At 51.0% G+C, this 21,214-nt stretch overlaps 1 protein-coding gene across 23 annotated transcripts in view; it reads right to left on the bottom strand.

The window, feature by feature from the left end:
* EPB41L1 (erythrocyte membrane protein band 4.1 like 1) overlaps positions 1–21,214 on the bottom strand; it is a 172,655-nt gene that overhangs the window by 57,206 nt on the left and 94,235 nt on the right. For 8 of the 23 annotated variants that reach the window (XM_061437464.1, XM_061437466.1, XM_061437470.1 and 5 more), the window contains exons 1-2: positions 15,903–16,031; positions 151–341 (exon numbers count right to left, since the gene is read on the bottom strand). In XM_061437464.1, coding sequence (XP_061293448.1) covers positions 151–327 — 177 coding nt within the window. In that variant the 5' untranslated portion in view covers positions 328–341; positions 15,903–16,031. Of the gene's footprint in view, positions 1–150; positions 342–15,902; positions 16,047–21,214 lie in introns of those variants that run through there. The other 15 variants (XM_061437459.1, XM_061437461.1, XM_061437463.1 and 12 more) reach the window with 7 other exon arrangements.

Raw genomic sequence — 21,214 nt, 5'->3', positions numbered from 1 at the left:
CCACTATAACGTGGGGAAATGAACAGTTATCTCCTGAGGTCCTGGAGAATAAAATGTAAAAACGAACACGATGGCCCCTGCACAGTGCTTCGCACGTCGTGGGTCAACAGTACACCTGGTTCCCTTCTTTCCCCGCTCCCAGGCACACACCTGTTCTGCAGGCCGAGCGTCCTGCTGGGGCGGCTGCTTCTCATTGGAGTTGGCCTCGAGATGGCCGTGGCCCACGGGGGTCACAGGGGTGGTCGCTGCAGCGGCTGCTTCAGGCTGCTGCGGGGCCTCCTCCTGAGCCTTCTTCACCTCAGAATCAGGGCCTGTCTCTGTTGTCATGGTGACCAGCACGCCTGCATTGGCATGAAGGAGAGAGAATGTGATGAGAGAGAGGGGCAGCGAGGGCATGACAGAACAGAGCGAGGGGGACAGGAACCACACGCCGAGAGAGACAGATGGAGACAAATGGACAAAGAGCCACAGAGAGAAGGGGGAGGAGGGAGAGACAGAGGAAGGGAGGATGGGGAGAGAGTCCAAAGAAGTGAGGGGTCAGCGGCAGCAGCTGAGGTCACAGACCCCCACCCACCCTTTGCCCATATAGCTCCTCAGGGACTCCAGTCTCTTGGCCCAGGTCTGGAATCAGGGCCCTTCCTGGGGACAAGGAGAGTCTCTCCAGGGGGCCCCACTCTGCCAAGAGCACCAGGAACAGTCAGGGACCACCTCCAGGCAGGCCCTGGGCCCGGCTGTCCCTCCTACCACAGCACCTGGCACACGGCAGCCCCTCAGCCAATGCTGGATAAACTGAACTCAACCCAAAGAGCCCTAGGCTCCCAGTCCTTCCAGCTCCGACATTAGGCAAGGCTCTTCATGGCCCAAGCCTCAATAACTGCTGCCCCCTGACTCCACGGGGATGCGATCAGGATGGATCTAAAGGGGTAAGACAGGTCCTCTTAACAAACGCATAGCCCTGATGATGTCAAAGACGGAGATACGGGCTCAGGCCCCACGTCTGCTACAAATGGGCAGTCAGCTCGTCTCACTAGGACTCATCCCAAAAGCGAGGGACTCAGAAATTATCTCTGCGACAGACTATTCTTATCATTTCCCCCTTGAAGCAGGAAATGAGATTTCAGAGAATCAAGGACCTACTGCCCAGCTGCTCTTTGGAATAAGCAAATTGCAAAGAGAGAAAAGGAGAGAGAGAGAATGGCATGGTCCCACTTATATATATAAAAAAATATATATAATTATATATAATATAATTTATATTATATTTAAATTATATTTAAATTCATATTATATATTATATTTTGTAATATATTTATATATAATTATATTATAAAATTTATATATATAAATAGTACCACACCATTCTCTCTTTCTCTCCTTTTCTCTCTTTGCAGTTTGCTTATTCCAAAGAGCAGCTGGGCAGTAGGTCCTTATAAACCCCAACAATCTCAACATCTTAGTGCTTGTACGCATGTAGTAAAAGATCTGGAAGGATACTCACTAAGCTGGTAACAGAGGTCAATAATTCGGAATTAGGTAGAGAAGAAAAAGAGAGTTCCATAGGGCATGATAAGAGAGGGAACTTCATTTTTAACTTCATATACTTTGGAATTACTTGTATAATTTTAAAAATACACACACACACATATACATATATTTAACTCACAAGTGGTTTGTTTTTAGGAAAGCAAAAGAAGCCATTTCTGATCCCCTTCGGTGAAAACACATCTCTCAAAAAAAAAAACAAAAAACAAACAACAGTTTGGAGCTAAAACCTGGAAACAGAAATGAGCAGGAACCCTCATCTGCTGAGTCTAGAGCCTTCTCTAAATCCATCACTTTAAAAGAGAAAGATCCAGATGAGATTTGGCAGGTCCCTTCCCCACCCCACCCACCGTGGGGGCCTTTGACAGGCAGATGCCAACAGATACAGGATCCACCCTGGGCTGAGCACATGCTCCAAGCCCCCATCTTATTACCCCCACTGCCTTTAGGAGCCACCAGCCCCGCCCAAAGCAAAGGGCACTGAACAGAAAGTCAAGGGCCCTGAGCACCCCCACTCAGCCACCCAACGTCTCCAGGGCCCAAGATAGGTCATGAGCATCCTCATTCCCCACCTTATGGATAATGAGCCGAGCGCTTTGTAAGCTGGAGCTTGTAGCACAAATGAGAAGGTCTGGTGTTATGGATGCTGTTGTTAAGAAGATGAGGAGGAAAGGAAGGCCTTGGTCCACGTGGCCTCATCCCCACCCAGAAATGCTTTCCACTCACATCATTACCCTGGGCTTTATGGTTATAACTTAAAGCCATCGTTAAATAAAAGCTCTGTTGCTTACATGACGCTAAGTGCTGACTCAGTGCCAGAACACAAAGCCACAGAGCTGCTCCAGGGGGATGGCGCACAGCCTCATGAGGTCAAACTGAGATGAATCTGCCCGATCTGGATTTCTTCTAAGCCTGCACTGGAGATATCAGGCATTATGCTAGATAAGGCCTACAGGGAAGAACTCTTCAAATAAATGCCTGCTTAATTTTGCTTCAAAAAAAAAAAAAAAATCCACAGACTTATCTGTATATTTTGTGCTGGGAGAAGCAGAATCCACACACCCCTCATGGGTTCAGGCAGCCCAGAGGCTCCAGGACATCTCCTCCTGCCTCTGCTTCAGTCTCATTTCAGCCTGGACTCGCTGAACCTTCACCAGGGCCTGCATCATCTTAGAAATAGCCAGCCAAGTAATCTTAAATAAATATCCCAGGCTTTCACCGCCCAGGTCTCCAGCAGAGGCTGCTGGCATGACTGCTCGGTGCTGGCAGAACCCACAGATGAGAGGAGCTGGAAGCTTCTGAGATAATTCAGTCTCCTCCTCTTCTTTTACAGGTGAGAGCCAGAGAGCAAAAGGGGCTCGAGCAACAGTCATTTCCTCAGACAGGTTTTCCCTGGTCCCTCCCACCCACTCTCCTCCTCACCCAGCCTCCTGACTCCCCAGACCCCAGCTCCGGGTCCATTATTCTTCCCGCTGCACTCTGATGCCTCAGGCAAACCTCAACAGAATCTCAGAGGAGGAGAAAGCACTCAGCCCCGGGCTGGGAGCCAAGGCAGCAGCATGAGCCATGGACAAACCCTGTGGCCAGGGGCTGGTGAGATAAAAGATGGTGTGTCTGCTCTAGAGAGTGAAAAGACGTGATGTACAAAATCACGGAGGACACCTGAGTGAAAAGCATGACACACAACAGTTTGTACAGATCGACCCTCTTTTACCTAATACACACGTACAGATACAGAAAATTCAGCAAAGGGGACTTCCCTGGTGGTCCAGTGACTGAGACTCTGCACTCCCAACGCAGGGGGACCAGGTTCAATCCCTGGTTAGGGAAAACTAGATTTCCCCATGCCACAACTAAGAGTTCTCATGCTGTAACTAGAGATCCCAAGTGCTATAAATAAGACCAGGTGCAGCCAAAAGGATAAATACTTTAAGAAAAAAAGAAAATTCAGCAAAATATTAACTATGGCTGTTTCTAGAAGGCGGGTATACAAATTATTTTGTTTCTTCTTTCTGTTTAACTGTAGTTCTCGTTTTTCTCTACTACACTTGGAGATTTCTTGAATGATTTTAAAAAAACAACTAGAAGTCAAAAAATAAATGTTTCCAATGCACATGGTCTGGTATGACAGGATGAGACAGAGATAAATAAAATCTGTTTAAACCTAAAAGAAAATTTGTGAATTAAAAAGAAAAATCACATTATTATTTTTTAAATCTGTGATGAGGAGAACCTTCTTCATCTCACAAGTCTGGGGATAATGGCATGGTTCTCTCACTGGGGCCCAGAAAGTGAGCCAAGAACCTGACCTTGGCTTCTGCCACAGCTAGTCACATGGGCACAGTTCTGCCCAGGACCAGGTCAGCACAGACTGATGGAACCCACTGGGCGGACAAGCTGCCCAGGCACTGCAGCGGACCCAGAGGACCGTGTGCTGGTTCCCATGGAGCTCCCTGCCACATGGGAGGTTGATACTCACCCAGAATGTGACATAGATTTGCCCGTGTACATTTCAGCCTCTAGAAGATTCTAGGACCTGGTGATTAGCAGTATGGCCTGGGGTTTCCAAGGAAGACTTATAGGGTAGAGAGTGCAGGGTGAGCTGGAGTTAGGTTTTGAAAAGAGGGAGACTCTAGACAGGTGATGGCAGGGAGGACATTTGGACTAGGTCACCATGTGGGCAAATGCTCAGATGTGGGAACAAGAAGGGATGTGCAGAGGACAGGGAGTCTTGACCTCTTGTTTTTTTCCATATCTAGTTATTTGGCTGCACTGAATCTTAGTTGTGGCATGCAGACTCTTAGTTGCCATATGTGGGATCTAGTCCCCTGACCGGGAATTGAACTCTGGCCCCGTGTGTTGCGAGCGTGGAGTCTTAGCCACTGGACCACCAGTGAAGTCCCGGCGTTGACAACTTGACTTCTTGGAATAAGAAGCCTATAAATGTGAGCTCCACACAGGCTGGCAGGAGGAATAGGTTTGAGTCAGGGAGAAATGAAGAAGCTGGAGGTGGATGGGGTGGGGGGCGGTGTGGGGGACGGCAGCTTTGCAAGACTCAGAAATGTTACTCTGCTGCAAAGGGTAAGACTCCTGTCACCGAGCCATTGCAGGCCAGGCCTAGCGTCAAAGACCCTATGCATAGTCATCCCATGGACCCCTCCATGCAGGGCAGCAGGGCCAGAGGCAGACCCAGGTCAGTGAGACCTAGAACCCTCCCCCACTAGCTCCCTCTGGGACACTGGGCAAGTGACTTCACTCCTCTGAGCTTAGGTCATCTCAACCCTAACACAGAGATATTCCTCCCTCCTTCTCAGGGGGGTGATGGAGATTCGGGAAAATAGCATAAAGAGGGCACCGAATAAAACAACCCTGAGAAGATCCAGAATGACAAGCAGTAATGGGAAGCCAGAGTGGGAAGTGGTCGGCGAAGCTGGGGTTTAGAAGTGCCCACCCTGAGACGCCCCTGGTGGTCCAGTGGTTAAGACTTGGTGCTTCCACTGCAGGGGGCACAGGTTCAATCCCTGGGCCATGGTGGGGGAACTAAGATTCCACGTGCTACATGATGAGACCAAAACACACATACACACAAAAACCCAACAACAACTAAAAAAAAAAACAAAAAAAGAAGTGCCCACCCAGAACAGATGGAGAGAGAGACAGAGGCCAGCAAAGCCTGACTGATGACACTAACATGTGAAAACCCGAACGCACAGGATTAGAAAAGGGAAAGGTCAGCCAAAGAAGGAAATGCTGACAGTGGCTGCGCCAGTCCTGTCTGGAGGTGAGGGGCCCAGTGAGGCCCAGCGTGCTTGCCTGGCCCCCTCTGGGGCCAGCTCAGCAGCCTGTCAGCCTCTGACACTCTTCAACATTGCAACCACAGGCTGGCTCCCCGGGCTCGCTTTCCGGGGGCACTAAGCAGGCTTCAGACGCTGTGGCTTTCCATCTGGGCCGCCTAGAGGGAGAGGGTGTCTCTGCCCGGAAGAGGCAACACCCACTTGGCCTGCGGTTGTACCCCCACATTAAAAGTGAATCGACTGGTTTATACATCAAGCTCTCCCACCAGGGTTAGCGTGACTCAGCATCTCTGGGTCCAGTAAACTGGATTTGTTCTTTTTCTCCAGCTCTACTTCCACCCAGGTCCAACCCACTCTCAGCTCCTGTCTGCATGGCGGCTCCATCTCTTCCACGGTCCCTTTAGCCACGTAGGCTCTCCTAGGGCTTATTCTCCACAGAGGAGCCACAGTTACGGTCCAAATGGATGTCCTCTTTAAAACCCCCAATGACCTCCCATCAAAATAAAATGCAAATTCCTTACCAAAGCTCCAGGTCTCTGCATAAGGCCTCTGCTTAGCTCCCCTACTGCCACCATCACTGTGACAGAAGTGAGACACAGATTCTCTGTCTGCACCTCAGTCACACCAGGCTTGCCCCTGTCTTGGGGCTTCGCCCTTATTGCTCCCTCCGTGTGGAAGGTGGGCTTGTCCCCTGTCTCTTGGTAGCTCTCACCCTTCGGATCTCAGTTAATGTGCCTCTTGACCACTCTGTCTAAAGTGGGTCCCTCCTTCCTTTTTTTTTTTTTTTGGTTACAGCTGATTTTTTGGTTTTGCTTTATTCTGTTTTTGCCATCTTAACCACCTTTAAGTGTAACAATTCGGGACAATAATCACATTCACAGTGTTGTATAACAAACACTACTATCTACTTTCAAAAATTTTTACCACCCATCGAAAATAAACTTTACGCCCATGAAGCAAGCATGTGTTTCTTCATAAGTTCACAAATTGTTTCTACTCCTTCTCTAGAATGTAAACTCCACAAAGACAAAACTTTATGTCTTGGAGATTCCTTGGTGATCCAGGGGTTAGGATTCCCGCGCATGCACTGCAACGGGCCTGGGTTCGATCCCTGGTCAGGGAACTAAGATCCTGCAAGCTGTGCAGCATGGCCAAAAGACAACAAAAACCTTTATCTGTCTCATTTGCCATTTTCCCCAGGGCTTAGAGCAGTTCTTGATAAATAACAATGACAAAGCTAACATTTATAGAGTTTGCTATTTACCAGGCCCTGATCTAAGCATTTTACATCATTTAATCTTCATAATAACCCATAATAGGTCCTCTCAATATCTCCATTTTACAAAAGAAGGAACTAAAGCACTGAGAAGTGAACTAACTGGCCCAAGATCGTGCAGCTAGTAAACAGCAGTGTCAGAATTCAAACCCACGGAGCCTGGGGTCAGATGGATAAATGGAAAAACACATGGGTGATGGGTGGATGGAACAGCAATGAGACAAGTCAAAAGACCTGGGCTGCACTCACCTCAGGAGCCTTCCTGGCTACCAGCCAGCCAGTCTGTCCTGACAACTTATCAGACTTTTGGATGGAAAAGCAGCTGACTTTTCCATCCAAACTCCTGATATTATCATCCTTATTTGACTGATGAGGACACATGGGCCCAAAGATGCCTACCGATTTGCCCAAGGTCATAAGACTGTGCCAAGACTCTCTGACTCCGAAGTCCATCCCACTACATGACATTCCAGCAGCCTCAGGGGGTTCGTCTGTACTAATTTCTCCCAGGGGTAAAACTGGCTAAGGAAAAACTTCCCAAGATTAAAAGGCAAATACACTGAGAAGAGCAGAAGTTAGAATCAGGACCACTGTTTCTTGTTTCAGTTCTGCCACTTCCTATCTGATGGGTCTTGGGCGAGTCACTTCCCCTTTGTGAGCATCAGTTTCTCCATCTGTTAAACAGGGAGGAGAGGCCCTAATCGCACACTTCAGAGCAGGGCCCTGTAGAGAAAAAGGATGTTTCAGAGAACAAAAGGACTTTGAAATGCAAAAGTTACAGTCACGCTAAAGACAAGGGAGTGTGTATCACAGATGTTTATGACATGTGTTCTGGAAGCGTGTCTTTGCATACATATGCACTGCAGTGGAACCGCGTGAGGGCACACACAGCCACGAGTATCCACGGTCATGAACAATCACTCCCCAGCCACGAAGGCTCTCTTCTAAATCTGAGACACTGACAACTTCTGTCCAGACGGTCGTGGGAATTCTGAACCAGGCAGGAACTCACAGTAGGAAGGAGTGGAGAGAGGAAGAAGGAACAGGGTGTGGAAAATGCCAAAACAAAGAGAATGCTAGGCAGAAAGTGAGAGTCTTCTGTTCTGAAAGATGTTTTCAATGATCATGGTTACCGAGATCATCCTTTCTTTTGGGGAAGTCACGGAGCACATCTTTCCCATTCCCCTAGGACCAATTCCTGGGCTGTTGATCCCCATTTGCACCCCCAGAACCATGTCCCACTCAAAGAGCCAGGAGGCTGAGTTTTTGGACTGTCCTTTGAACTCCTTTGCCTGCTGACCTCTGGTTGCCTTTGGTCAACGGGAGGCACTGGCAGGAGGTCAGAGAGTGGAAGCAGAGGGGGGAGGTATATCTCCCCAGTCGCCCTCCCTGGGGTTCTAGTGGTGGCTGAGCAGCTCTGTGACAGCTCCATGCACAAGCCCAGTAACACCAGTCCCTCCCTCTGTTCATTCAGGCCGAAGGGAGCTAATAGTTTCTGTCACCGTGAGTTTGTGGGTCCCCCTCGTGGGTTCCCTTAACCCTGCCCACAGCTTTCTTAACATCTCCAAGTTAAAGCATCTGAGTGGAATTCTGTTTTCTACCAGAATCTGACTGATACACCGTGCTGTGTGCTAAGCCGCTTCAGTCATGTCTGACTCTTTTGCAGCCCTATGGACTGTAGCCCGCCAGGCTCCTCTGGCCATGGGATTCTCCAGGCAAGAATACTGGAGTGGGTTGCCATTTCTTCCTCCTCCAGAGGATCTTCCTGACCCAGGGATTGAACCTGAGTCTCTTATGTCTCCTGCAGGCAGGCAGGTTCTTTACCACTAGCGCCACCTGTGACTGATATACCACCTGACACTAAGTAGATAACATGAACTAGAGAGGGAGGGGAGGAGAAATTGGAAAGAAGCAGTATAGTCTAATGGTTAAGGATGGACTAGGCGACCAGGAGACCTTCTTGCATTCTCCCTCAATCTCACTGGGCCTCAGTGTCTTCATCTGTAAATCCACGATGATAATCTTACCCACTTACTAGGTTTACTAAGAAAACTGAATTAGACCAAACTGAAATTTGGCTCGTAAAGCACTTCCAAGCCAAAGCCCACAGTGAGTACTCAAGAAATATTAGAAACTCTCATCGTCTAAAGGCTCAAAGGTTAACAAGAACAGAAATTACAGACTTTTGTTTTTTTTTGGCTTTTTAGGGGGTTCTCTGTGTTACACCATTTCCTACTATGAGCCTGTACTACTTTTGGAGTCAGAAAAGAAAAAGAAAAGAATTAAAAGAAAAAATACAGTGAGAGAAAGAGAGGCTATTAAGATTTATTCTTCTCCCTCTGGGGATGATGTTAACTCCCATTGGGATCTCCCCAGTACAGAACATTCACTTCCTTGAGTGACAATCTCCAGGTGGACATGAATGAAATGACCACCCATGAGGAGGGAGGAGGGGGACTGTGCCGCCTCCCAGCCAGGCCTCTGATGGAGCTCGAGGGGTAGAAACAGGAGCTAGGCCCGCAATCATTCCTACTCGGCAGGGCGGAGACGGCAATTTGTCAGAGGCCGGCGGTACCCACGGGCACCGCATTAAATAAAATCAAGCCATGTGAAGAGGCTGCCACCCGTCAGCACTGGCTTCTTGCCCAAAGGTCTCACGTGCCACTGTGGAGCCACAAACTGGTGTGCCATTGTAGGCCGGGGACCACGTGACATGCCCAAACTGCAGAGTAAACGGCATCAGAAAGGAGAAAAGCCTCCTACTTGGTCCACACGGATGACTGCAGAGGCAGAGGAGACCTCCCTGGAGCGGGACACCCTCTGAGAGCCGGACCATGAGCTGGCTGCCTTGGCTTTGTCACCTTTGAGCTCCACCAGGGCCACATGAGATGGGTGGGTTTATTCCCCCAGCAGGCAGGGCTGGCCAAGGTCACATGGCTTGTCAGTTCAAGTTGAGCAGGGACTCAGACCCAGGTCTGCTGGCTCACGGCTCCATGCTCTTCCCCCTCAAACCTGCTACATCCCACTTGCTGTCAACCGTGTAACCAAAGCTACTGTTGCTCTGGATGTGGAAATAATAACAGCAGTATCAAGCCCTCCCACGTGCCAGGTGCTTTACAGTCTAAAGGATCCTTTCATCATCATCACTTCGCTTGGACCTCACCGATCAGCAGTTGGTGAGAGGGAGCGGGGAACTGCAGTAACAAACATGGCTTTGGATCAGTGTCCTTGCCCCTTGGGGCTCCGCTGAGAAGGGAGGTGAGGAGGGGAAAGAAGCCCAGAGAAGCAGGGAACCCTCCCCAGCAACCCTGCGCAATCTCACAGTTTCTCAATCTCTCACTTGATTTTCTTGTTTAAACACTACGAGAGTTCACGGTCAGCGTTATTTAGAATAGAGTAAAATTGGAAACAACTTTAAATGTCCATCAACCCCCTGTTGATGGCCAAATGAACTAGGATTTATCCTGTGAAAAAGGAATTACAAAAGTATTACATATCTAGTGTGAACATTTGGGGGATGGGGTTTAGATGCACTGACACAGAAAGATGTTGGCACATAGAATGAAAAAAATCTAACTTGTAAAACAATAATGCAATTTATGGTCCCATTCCGGTTTGCATGCTTATTGTTTATGTAGGCATGGAAAAAAATCTAGGCACCATCCTGTTGTCATTGGCTACCTCTGGAGAGAAGGATTTTGGTTGGGAAAACAAGGAAAGAGTATGCTTTTAAATGATTAGGATTTATCACATAATTCTTTTGTAATTAAAACAAGAAAAAGTAAGTATTTTTAAAAAGGTTTGTCTGGGTCAGTCATTCATTCCCCATAGTACCTGCTATTTCCACCTGTTCTCTTCCAATCTGTACCTATGGTCAGATCTAATTTTATATCATTTTAATCTGAGTGCTAATGGTTTGGGGTTTTTTTCCATTTAACATTAAATTGTATCAGGGGACCTTCCTAGGAGTCCAGTGGTTAAGACTCCAAGCTTCCACTGCAGGAGGGGTGGGTTCGATCCCTGATTGGGGAACTAAGATCCCACGTGCCCCACAGCACGGCAAAAAAAAAAAAAAATTTACTATATCAAAAATATTTCCACATTATTATATCATCATTATCATCACATCTAACATTCTTAGGTACTTCTCTGTGTGCTAGTTCCTATGCTAAGGATCTTACATACCTGAAATCATTTAATCTTGATGACAAGCTTAAAAACAGGTACTTGGTATAGATCAGTCTTGTGGACTCTGTGGGAGAGGGAGAGGGTGGGGAGATTTGGGAGAATGGCATTGAAACACGTGTAATATCATGTATGAGACGAGTCGCCAGTCCAGGTTCGATGCACGATGCTGGATGCTTGGGGCTGGTGCACTGGGATGGCCCAGAGGGAGGGTATGGGGAGGGAGGAGGGAGGAGGGTTCAGGATGGGGAGCACGGGTATACCTATGGTGGATTCATTTCGATGTTGGGCAAAACTAATACAATATTGTAAAGTTTAAAAATAAAATAAAATTTAAAAAAAAAACAGGTACTTGGATTATCCATATTACAGATGGGGAAATTGAGGCTTAAGAAGATGAACTGACTTGCCAAGTCCTCACAGTCAGTAAGGATAGAAATGAGACTTATGCTCTGGTCTGTCTCTGGTCCTCGCTGTGCACCTCTCCATCCTACTCCCCTTCAAGATACTGACCAGTGAGTAAGAAGAATGTGCCAAGTAGGGATGAGAAGACCCTGGTCCTGGTCTTCCTACCTGCGTGACCTTGGACAAGTCACTTGCCGTCTGCTTTGCCCACTCCATCAATTCTTTCACCAGACAAGCATTTGCAAACCACTCAGCCATGCGCTGAGGACAGAACAATGAATAAAACATGAACACTGCCCTCCAAGAGATGACAGCCTGGCCTGAATCTCTTCACGCGCTGGAAGGCTCTAACCCCTGTCCCGCCTCTGTCACCGCGACATGAAATGAATTGAAGAAAAGATGCCGAGGAACCTGACGAGTGCACAGCTCCATACGCTTCGAGGGTAAGTATTTCTGCGGCTGTTCACGGCTGCATATTATTTTACCCACTGGATGTTCCAAAACGCTCTCAATCATTCCCCTATTGTTGGGCACTTAGTCCCAATTTGCTGCTATTATGGAAGAAGCTCTGATGCAGATTCATCCAAAGGAAATTATGCAAAAGGGAAAAAAAAAAAAGCCAGATGCACAAAGACGAAGCTGCGCAACCTTCAGAATGACTGAAGGGAGATGAGTCCTTCATCTTAAACTTCTGAAGCTGCAAACCAAATTCATGCCCTTCCCCCACCCCATGGCCTTCCCCACCCTAAGCTGCTCCTCCCAAAACCCTCCGAGGGGACAGCTTAGTGTGGTTTCAACCTCCCTCCCTCCCCAGCCCTCCAGGTCCAGAGGGCTGATGTCTTTCCTGCAAAGCTGAGCCTGTCCCTTCCTCGTGGTTCTTACCAAAGGGACCTTCCCAGACCTGGTTCTGTCCTGCCCCAATGCAGGCCCCATGCAGATCAAATACCTGCAAAGGTTCCTGGAGCGTCCAGGCTCCTGGGGAGGAAAGTGATGTTAGCCAAGTCCCTGTGGCATGCCAGCACTGCACTAGGTTCTTTACGTAACAACCCTAACGTGGTCTCCTTGAGACAGGCGCGCTTGGCCACACTTTACAGATGAGGAAACTGAGGCTCAGATCAGCTAAGTGAGAGCCCAAGGGCACGTGACTAGGACACAGTGGAGCTGCGACTAGAGCTCAGGCCTGGCAGATTCCAGAGTTTTGTCAAAGACCCAAAGACAAGCTGACTTTCTGAATCACCTCCCAGCGCCCCCAGCCCCCTGCACCATCTGCTGCAGGCACACCAGACCACCCGTTCTTCAAACACGTCCCCATTTCCCTTCCCTCTGGCCCAGGAGAGGGGGTGCCCTTCCCCCCACATCTATCAAAATTCCACTTGGCTTTTGGTGCCCAGTGCCAAGGCTGCAATCTCCTTGAAGCCTTCTCTGATCACCAGAATAGGAATCCACGCCTACAGAGGCAATAGCTTATCCCTCACCTTCCCTGTGCCGTGTCTGTGTCTCTCCAGGCTAGACTGGGAGCCCGGGGAGGACAAGGATGCTTCACCAGAGGCCGTATAGGATCAGCAGCAGGGACTCAGGGAATATTTTTCAAATTGAACAAAACTGAGTATGACCTCTGAAAAGAAATTTTGGGCTGCTGGCATGGCCATGGGGAAAGTGGCTCCACCTCACACTGCCTGGATTTAAATCCTGGCTCCCCCACAACCGAACTGTGTGACCTTGAGCAACTGTCTTTCCCTTGCTAAGCCTCAGTTCCCTTCATCTGTAAAATGGGAGGAAGAAGGATTTTTGTCTCAAAGGGCTTGTGAAGATTGTATGAGTGGCACAGTTAAGCCCTTAAAACGGGTGCCTGGCATGTAGTAAGTGCTTGATAAATGTTGGCTGCTACTATTCTTACCCACAAGCCTCCCGCCCACAGAGGAAGCGGTGCCAGCCTGCTCCCACCCCTACCCGCCTACCCATGCACAAGTCCCCTCCCCACCGGGCCTCCTCCTCACAGTCCCAGCTGGTGCGCCTGCATTCCCTCCTTTGTATGTTCTGGTCACTGAGTTCCTGTCTAGTGTGGCGGGAGTGAGTGTCAGGGCCAGCCAGCCTTATAGCCAACCAGTCTTCCCCAGCACCCAATGGGAGCACAGAGTCCAGAGCATCCTCACTGCTGGGGGATCCTGGCCAGGAAGCAGAAAGCCATGGACAGTCCCTCTCTCAGGCTTCTGGCCAGTACCTTTCTGCCCCCTACCCCTCAGTACTCCAGGAGCACTCAGGCCACCCTTGCCTCACAAAACCCAACCCACCCTTGAACTCTCCACCAGGACCAGTCCTGGCACATCAGTTCTCTGGCTCTGCTGGACACCAACCTGGTACTCCCAGACCTTATTCCAGGTACAATGCCAAGGTAAAGAGAGATACTCTAGACTCAGCCACACTCTTTCCAGCTGTGCAACCTTAGGCACGTGACACAACCTCTTTGAGCCTTGGTCATGTGTAAAAATGATAATAATAGCACCTACCTGTCAGAGTTGTTGGGAGATAATGCAAAGCATACAGTCAGTACTCAATAAATGTCCTCATTCTGATTGTATAATCACTGGTATTACTCCAGATGGAGATTATTATCCACTTTTAATAAATGGGGGCACAGAAGCCCAGACAGGCTCACCCGGATGACCTAGCTGGAGCAACACAGAGGCCCCTCCCACCTCAGCAGCCTAGGTGGGAGACCCTCTCCACTGCTCTTGGGGGCTCAGGCCCAGAACATGCCTGGGCACCCAGCATCCTCTTGGCTCTGGATACTTACAAGAGGGACCAGGGCTCCAGGCCGACTATGCCTCAGCCCTTGCCCCTTAACTGGAACAAGGCAGCCTGGCAGCTGAGGCAGCCTGGCCTTGCTTTCTCACCTTTTGGGGTCAAGGGCTGCGAGACCAATGTAAGTCCCCCTCTAGAAGGCAGACTCAGGCTCCAGGCTATAACGCCAGCCCATCAGAGTCCTGTGTATGGAATGGCCACGGCAATAGGGAGGCAGGCATTTGGGCTACAAGAAACCCAAACTCGTTAGAGGATATGGGTACCTTAGTGCTGGCTCTCACACCCATTTGCCTGTGACTTTGGACAAGTCATTCCTCCTTTCCAGGCCTCAGTCAATGTTTCAGTATTTCCTGAGTGAGCCCTCCGGGACCAGGAAAGGGTCTCGTGCCAGTTCTGGGAAGCAGCTCTCCATGGAGCTCACTGAACTCAGGCTCAGGGAACCACACATGGCCCAGGGAGGGTTTTAATGGGAATAGGCCTCTTGCACTGATCTCCTCCAGGACTGCTTCGAGGGGCCCCTTAGGAGCCATGCTCTGCGCACACACAAATATGGCACATGGGGTCACGATAGGTATGACCTCAGACTGGCCAGTGGAAGCCGGCTTCATCCCTGCACAGAACTGGCAGAGCCTCCCTGGGCCACGGCGGCTCAGAGAGGAGGCTGGCACAGGCTGCCTCTGCCGCAGGCTCCATATGAAGGAACGGGTGGGCAGGCGGGTACACAGTCGCCTCTGTTCTCCACATCCTTGCCCAGGACAGACAGCCCCACTTCCTCCAGGGGTATCATTCGAGGTCCCAAGCCTTCAGCCTGGCCTGGTGGCTACTGAATCTGGAAGACTCCTAATGCTGGGAGGTGGGGGAGAGACGAAGCAGCTGTAACCCCACCCAGCGCTGGAGAGGTTATAAACCTAGCCCTCTTAGACTCCCACCTCTGGGTACAGAGGAGGAGATATGAAGTGATGGCAGGAACAAACGGTAGTGTCTCTCTCCCATCAAGGTATTCTCAGAGCTTGCGGGGGTTGGCGGGGGGGTGGTGAGTGCGGGGAAGGAGGTGGTCAAGGACCACAACCGGTAGCCGCGAAGGAGACCGGTATCCTCAGAACTCCTTCCTAGTCCTTGTCCAGCCTCCTAAGCCATACCTCTGCCAGACAGTGGCCTTAGATCTGATAAGCATCCTGGTGGCTGCAGTCACTTGCACCCCCAGCCCCCCGCAGCCACATAGTATGCCCGCCCCCCAAGAACCCAGCCTCAGGGGCCCTCAGATATCCCCCAAGTGAGAAGGTGCCAGGCACAACTGGGACCCACAAGTCTTCTCCCTCTAACGTGTCAATGCCAGGCCAGAAATCAGGTGGTCCTAGAGCCAAGTTCTACCCCCTAGCTTTGGGAGACATGGAAGGGAGGTAGGATGGGGAATGAGCCAGAGTGGAGGAAGGTCTGCACCCAGAGGATAAGTGAGGACCAGAGCTCCCCAGCAACCCAAGCTCCAGTCAAGAGACTGTCTTGCAGCGTCTGAAGCCCGGAGGAAATATCCAGAGGGCTCTGGGCCTCCTCTGAGGCGTCAGGAGTGGTCTCCGAGTGGGGAGAACAGGAGTGGGCCAGCCCGGCACCCACCCAGCAAACATTCATCCTTACAGCAAGCCTCAGCTCCCCGCCTGCCCACCTCTCTCGCCCGGGAGGCTGCAGACCCGGGAGGTCGGGAGGACCAGCTAGGACCGCCCCCACACTGGCCGGAGGGCCGACAGCCTGCAAACTCAGTTCCTGCCGGTCTGTCCCCCACTCTCCGTCCTCCCCCAGGGCTGAAGGCTGGGCCTCCGGGTAACGAGCCCCCGGCCCATCCCCACCCAAACCCACCCACGCCCCCCCCCCCCCGTGCCACCTGATCGCCGGCACGTGCCTACCTGGGCCTGGGGGTCCCCATCTCGGGCGCGCGGGGCGGGGGGCGCCCCCTCGGCTCCTGCGAGCCGGCAGGCCGCGGGGCGGGGCGGGCTCTGCGGAGCAGCCTGTTCCGCGACACCCCCGCCCGCTGATGGATGCCGACTGCAGCAGCAGCGGCGGCGGCGGCGGCGGCGGCGGCTCGGCGTGCGCCGGGGGCTGGGCACCGTGCCCAGAGCCCCGGGCCTGGCGCCCGCCGCGCGGCCCGCCCCCGCCCCCGCCCGGCCTCCGCGCCCAGCCCGGGGGCCGCCGCCGCGCGCCCGCCTGCTCCCTCGCGGCGGCCCGGCCCCTGCCTCCGCCTCCTCCCCGCCGGTCTCCCTCTCCCTCTCGCCGCTCTCCCGCTCCCGCAGGCTCCCAGGCCACCTCCTCCGGGGCGCCGTCACACTGGGCAGTCCCCGGGACCCCGGCGGGACTGTGCCTCGGGCGCCCAGTCCTGGGGCTCCGCGGCTCCCACCCTGGCCTGGGCCAGCCTCCTGTCCCCTCGCGCGGGGGTTCGGCAGGGAGAGAGGGAGAGGGGAGTGGGGGAGGAAGAGGAGAGGCTCCCTGACTCAGAGGGGGTGACTCAGCCTCGGCCCACCGAGCGCGGCCGGATACCCTCACCTCCCCTCCCCGGCAGCTCTGCGCGGGGCAGAACTTCCCCGGAGCCAGCGCTCCTCCTCCACCAGGGGGGCGGTATCGCAAACGTCTCCCAGGGGTCCCATGTGTCTCTGAGTGCGTGTACGTGTGCATTTGTTCCTATGTGCTTTGGTGACAAATGGCCGGGTACAGCTGTTTCTGGAGGTGCCGCGTAGGCATCCAGGCTCCAGGAAGGTGGGCTTGGGGGGTGGCCAGAGGGCCTGCGGCACCAAGGTCCTGGCTCAAAACCAAGTGAAGCCTGGCTCCTCCCCTCCAGCCGCGCTGTTACAACTCAGAAAGCCGTCCAGACCACCTAACCAGACAGAGGAGAACCCCCAACAGCCTGGGTTCCAGTCCAGCCCCGTCACGTGTCAACCAGTACCTTTGGGCACATGGCTCTCTTGTTCTGGGCCTCACTTTGCCAATGAAAGAAAGAGCTGGATGTACCTGTCTCCACAACATGATCCCCTGAGATTTCTGCCGACGGGTCCACATTTGCAGCCCCCAGGACCCCTGCTACCTGACCCGCCACCATCCCAGGCATACACATACACATGCTCTCATTCTTCAAATCATCCCTGAGTACCTACTGCATGCCAGCCACTGTTCTAGGTGCTGCAGAATCCACCACACTGGTAACTGGAGGTTCAAAGCTGGGACGCCACCCACATGAGAACCAAGCCTCCACACCCTCCCCGCCCGCCCCTCCCAGGCTGCATCTCCTTCAGTATCCACCTCACCAATGGGCTGCATCCCTTAGTGTCCACCTCACCAGGATCCATCTGCACTCCCACACTCCAGAGACAGGCAGCTCCTTCTGTCCACTTCTCTCTCCCAAGGCAGATGCTCCATCAGGGTGACCTACCCCAGGGTCTATTATCAACCCTAGATCCTCCATGGAACAAAGCTATGCCCCTCTTCCCAACCCCTCTCAGAGAACCAAGACAGCAAGCATGTCCCTTCTCCCCACCCCCAAAACAAGCCTTCTCTTCTCCAAGTTAAACATCACCAGCTCTTTCACCAGATGTTCCCAAGACACAGCTTCCGGTGCCTCCACTCTCTCTGCTGCCCCTAGGCTCAGGAGTAGTCAGAGAGCAGAGAGCAGAAGGAAACCAGCTCCTCCGAGTCCTAGAGAACACACCCTTCCTCCAGACAGGAGACATGAAGATGCACAAACCATCGCCGGGCCAACTCCCAGAAGGACTGGAGTCCTGCTGGGCGGACTTCCCTACAGATGTCCTCTTTTGTCTGTGGACTTTTCAATCCCCAGCTTCCCAGAGTCAGTTCTTCCCAGGACCTCCCCAGGCCCTCGGGGGTGTGGCCTTGGGCAAGTCACTTTTTCACACTAGGGTGCTCTGCTTGAGTTCAGTTCACCACACTTACTCAAATGAATGCGCAAAAGGACGAGTAAAACTTAGGAGTTATACCAGATGAATTTGTTGTTTGATAGACACATCTGCTAAGAGATTTTTTTCTCACTGCTTACTGCAAATATTTTCCTTCCAAATTGACACTCAGCCTCCTCTGCTTGCTGCCCTCCCCAACCCTGGGCTCCCATGGGCCAGACCCAGCTGCCCAGATGGCACTGCCTGGCCAGGCCAGTTCAACTCTCCTTTCCTCAACCCTCCTCCCATTCCTTTCTTTCCCCAGGAAGAAGCCTTGCTCTCCCCTCCCCTCCTCTCCCCTGGGGCAGGGCCACTTTCCCACCCTCCTCAGCTAGATGGAGCCTCTCACTTTCCCAGAAGAATCCAGGCTACATTCCAAAGACCAAGGCAGAACATTCCCAGATATGACTCTGGATTTAAACCCGAAGAGCTCGATTCCCTTTAAGTCAGTGGGACCACAGAAAACCGGGCTTCTTCTACTGCTATCATTATTATTCTTTATATTATTATTATTGACTTTTTAAAAAAAACTTTTTAAACAATATTTCTTTATTTGACTGCAACAGGTCTTACTTGCTGCATGTAGGATCTAGTTCCCTGACCAGGGATTGAACCTGGGCCCCTTGCATTGGGAGTGTGGAGTCTTAGCCACTGGACCATCAGGGAAGTCTCTAACATTTCTATTTGTTGTTGTTCAGTCGCTAAATCATGCCTGACTCTTGTGATCCCATAGACTGCAGCACACCAGGCTTCCCTGTCCTTTACCATCTCCCAGAGTTTGCTCAAACTCATGTCCAGTCAGTTGATGATGCTATCCAACCATCTCATCCTGTCATCCCCTTCTCTTCCTGCCTTCAACCTTTCCCAGCATCAGGGTCTTTTCCAATGGGTCAGCTCTTCACATCAAGTGACCAAAGTATTGTAGCTTCAGTTGCAGCAACAGTCCTTCCAGTGAATATTTAGGGTTGATTTCCATTAGGATTGACTGATTTGATCTCCTTGCTGTCCAAGAGATTCTCGTTTCTATTAGAACTTTCCAGTTTGCAAAGTACTTTCAGAGGTCATCCTCACGTCCTGTGACACTGTCACCCTCTCATCCTATAAACAGGCAGTTTGAGGCCCAGAGCAGTGAGTGACTTGAACAAGTTCACACTTGCCAAGTAACACTGATTTTCTGGACCAGACACTTTCCACTTCACCCCACAATAACCTTTTCCAGAGAAATCTGATTAGGGTCAGGGCACTCTCTGAAGAACGAACAGCCCCCTATAGGCATCAGTTGAAATCACTACTCCAGTTACTTGCCTTCCTTCATTCCCAGGACAGGGAAACTGAAACACAGGACCAAGACCGAACCGAGAACCAAACCTCGGAGAAATGCGAGGAGCCCAGGTGGAGGAAAAGAAGCCTCACCTCACCCCCCTCCCTCAATAAGGAGGGCTCTTCTGAATTCTGCTTCCAGCTCTGGCTCTGCCACTTCTTTCTATGTTACTTGGGTAGATGATTTGATCTTTCTGAGCCTCAGTTATTTTCCTATAAAGTGGTAGAAATTCTTCCTGCTTTACTCCCTGAGTTGCTGTGATGGAAGATCAGCAGATGTCAGCAGAAAAGAAGGTCTCCCCCTCTCTGGGCTGCTGGGGAGGTAGGAGAAAGTCTTTCTTCTTATTTTTGTCTCTCTCTCTTTTTTTTTTTTTTTTAGGCCATGCTGTGTGGCTTGTAGGATCTTAGTTTCCCAGTCAGGGATTGAACACGGGCCCTTGGCAGTGAAAGCCTGGCATCCAAACTATTGCACCACCAGGGAATTCCCAGAAAGTCTTTCTTCTGAAATTTTAACAGGAGGGAACTTGATATCGCAGAAGTGCTAGGATACAGGAAAGCCAGGAATAGAATGAAAGTGCACCTCTGGCTGGGAAAGCAAAAACATAAGGTGTTAGCTACAGCCCCGCCCAAGCCCACTGGTGGGGCAGGGACCAAACCAAATACTCAGGTAGAGTCCCTCCCACCCCACCTCTTTTATCTTTTGAATGAGGAATCCAAGGCTCAGAGAAAAGCGGCAACTCGCCAAGGTCACCCCATTGGAGGCAGTGGTCTCCTGACTCCCAGTCACGAAGGGCCCCTGGATTCCTGAGTGGGCAGGGTGGGGTGGTGGGTGCTACTAGTGTAAGGATTGCATCTTTCATTTAGCAAACAGTGATGTACCCGCTGAGCCTCAGGAAGGCAAGAGGAACTGGGTAGCCTCTGTCCTGGAATTCACTGTCAGTCCAGCAGCAGAGAATGGTACCTAAACCAGCACATCAGAGGATGTTGTAAGATGAATCAGCACCACTTTCTGAGTACTTGATCTGTGCCTGGCACTGGTCACACATTCATTTGTTTAATCCTTACAACAATTCTCTGGCATTGAGATTATTAACTATTTTCATAGCAGGAGTCTCTGAGGCTTGAGGTTAACAACTTCCCAAAGTTCACTCAGCTAATAAATGGCAGGGCCAGGATGTGTCTGCCAGGTCTGTCCGAGGCCAGGGGCTGAGCTTCAACCCTTATGCTTTGCTCCCTACCTCTAGGGCTCTGCTGACCTATGAGCTAGCCACTACTCACATATGGCTTCTGAGCACTTGAAATGTGGCTCGTGCACATTGAGATGTGCTGTAAGTGTAAAATCCACACTAGATTTTGAAGATTTAATTAAAGAAATGTCCTGTATCTCCTTAATAACTTTTGTATTGCAATGATACTTTGGATGTATTCAGTTAAATAAAATATATCATTAGAATGATTTTATCTGTCTCTTTTGGCTTTTTTTTTTTTTTCATATGGCTATTAGAAAATTTAAAATCACATATGGGACATCCCTGGTGGTCAAATGGTTTAGAATCCACCTGCCAATGCAGGGGACACCAGTTCGATCCCTGGTCCAGGAAGATTCCAAGATTCTACAACTACTAGCCCATGCTCTAGAGCTGGAGCTCGACAGCTAGAGAAGCCACCTCAGCGAGAAGCTTGCATATGACAACTAGAGAGTAGTCTCCACTCACCTCAACTAGAGAAAGTCCACGCACAGCAATGAAGACCCAGCACAGCCAAGTAAATAAATAAATACATTTAAAAATAAGAAATAAATAAAATCACATATGTGGCTAACATGTGTGGCTCACAGACTTCCTTTGGTCAGCACCAGTTTAGATTCTCTGAAGTCCTAACCCAGCCCGTGGACCGCAGAAAAGAGTTCCTGTGGGAGGGGATGCCTAAACGGAAGTGAGTAAAAGGCACAGCCCTAG

This window comes from Bos javanicus, chromosome 13, assembly GCF_032452875.1.
Source record: "Bos javanicus breed banteng chromosome 13, ARS-OSU_banteng_1.0, whole genome shotgun sequence".
NCBI lineage: Eukaryota > Metazoa > Chordata > Mammalia > Artiodactyla > Bovidae > Bos > Bos javanicus.
This window is presented reverse-complemented; position numbering and strand designations above follow the sequence as displayed.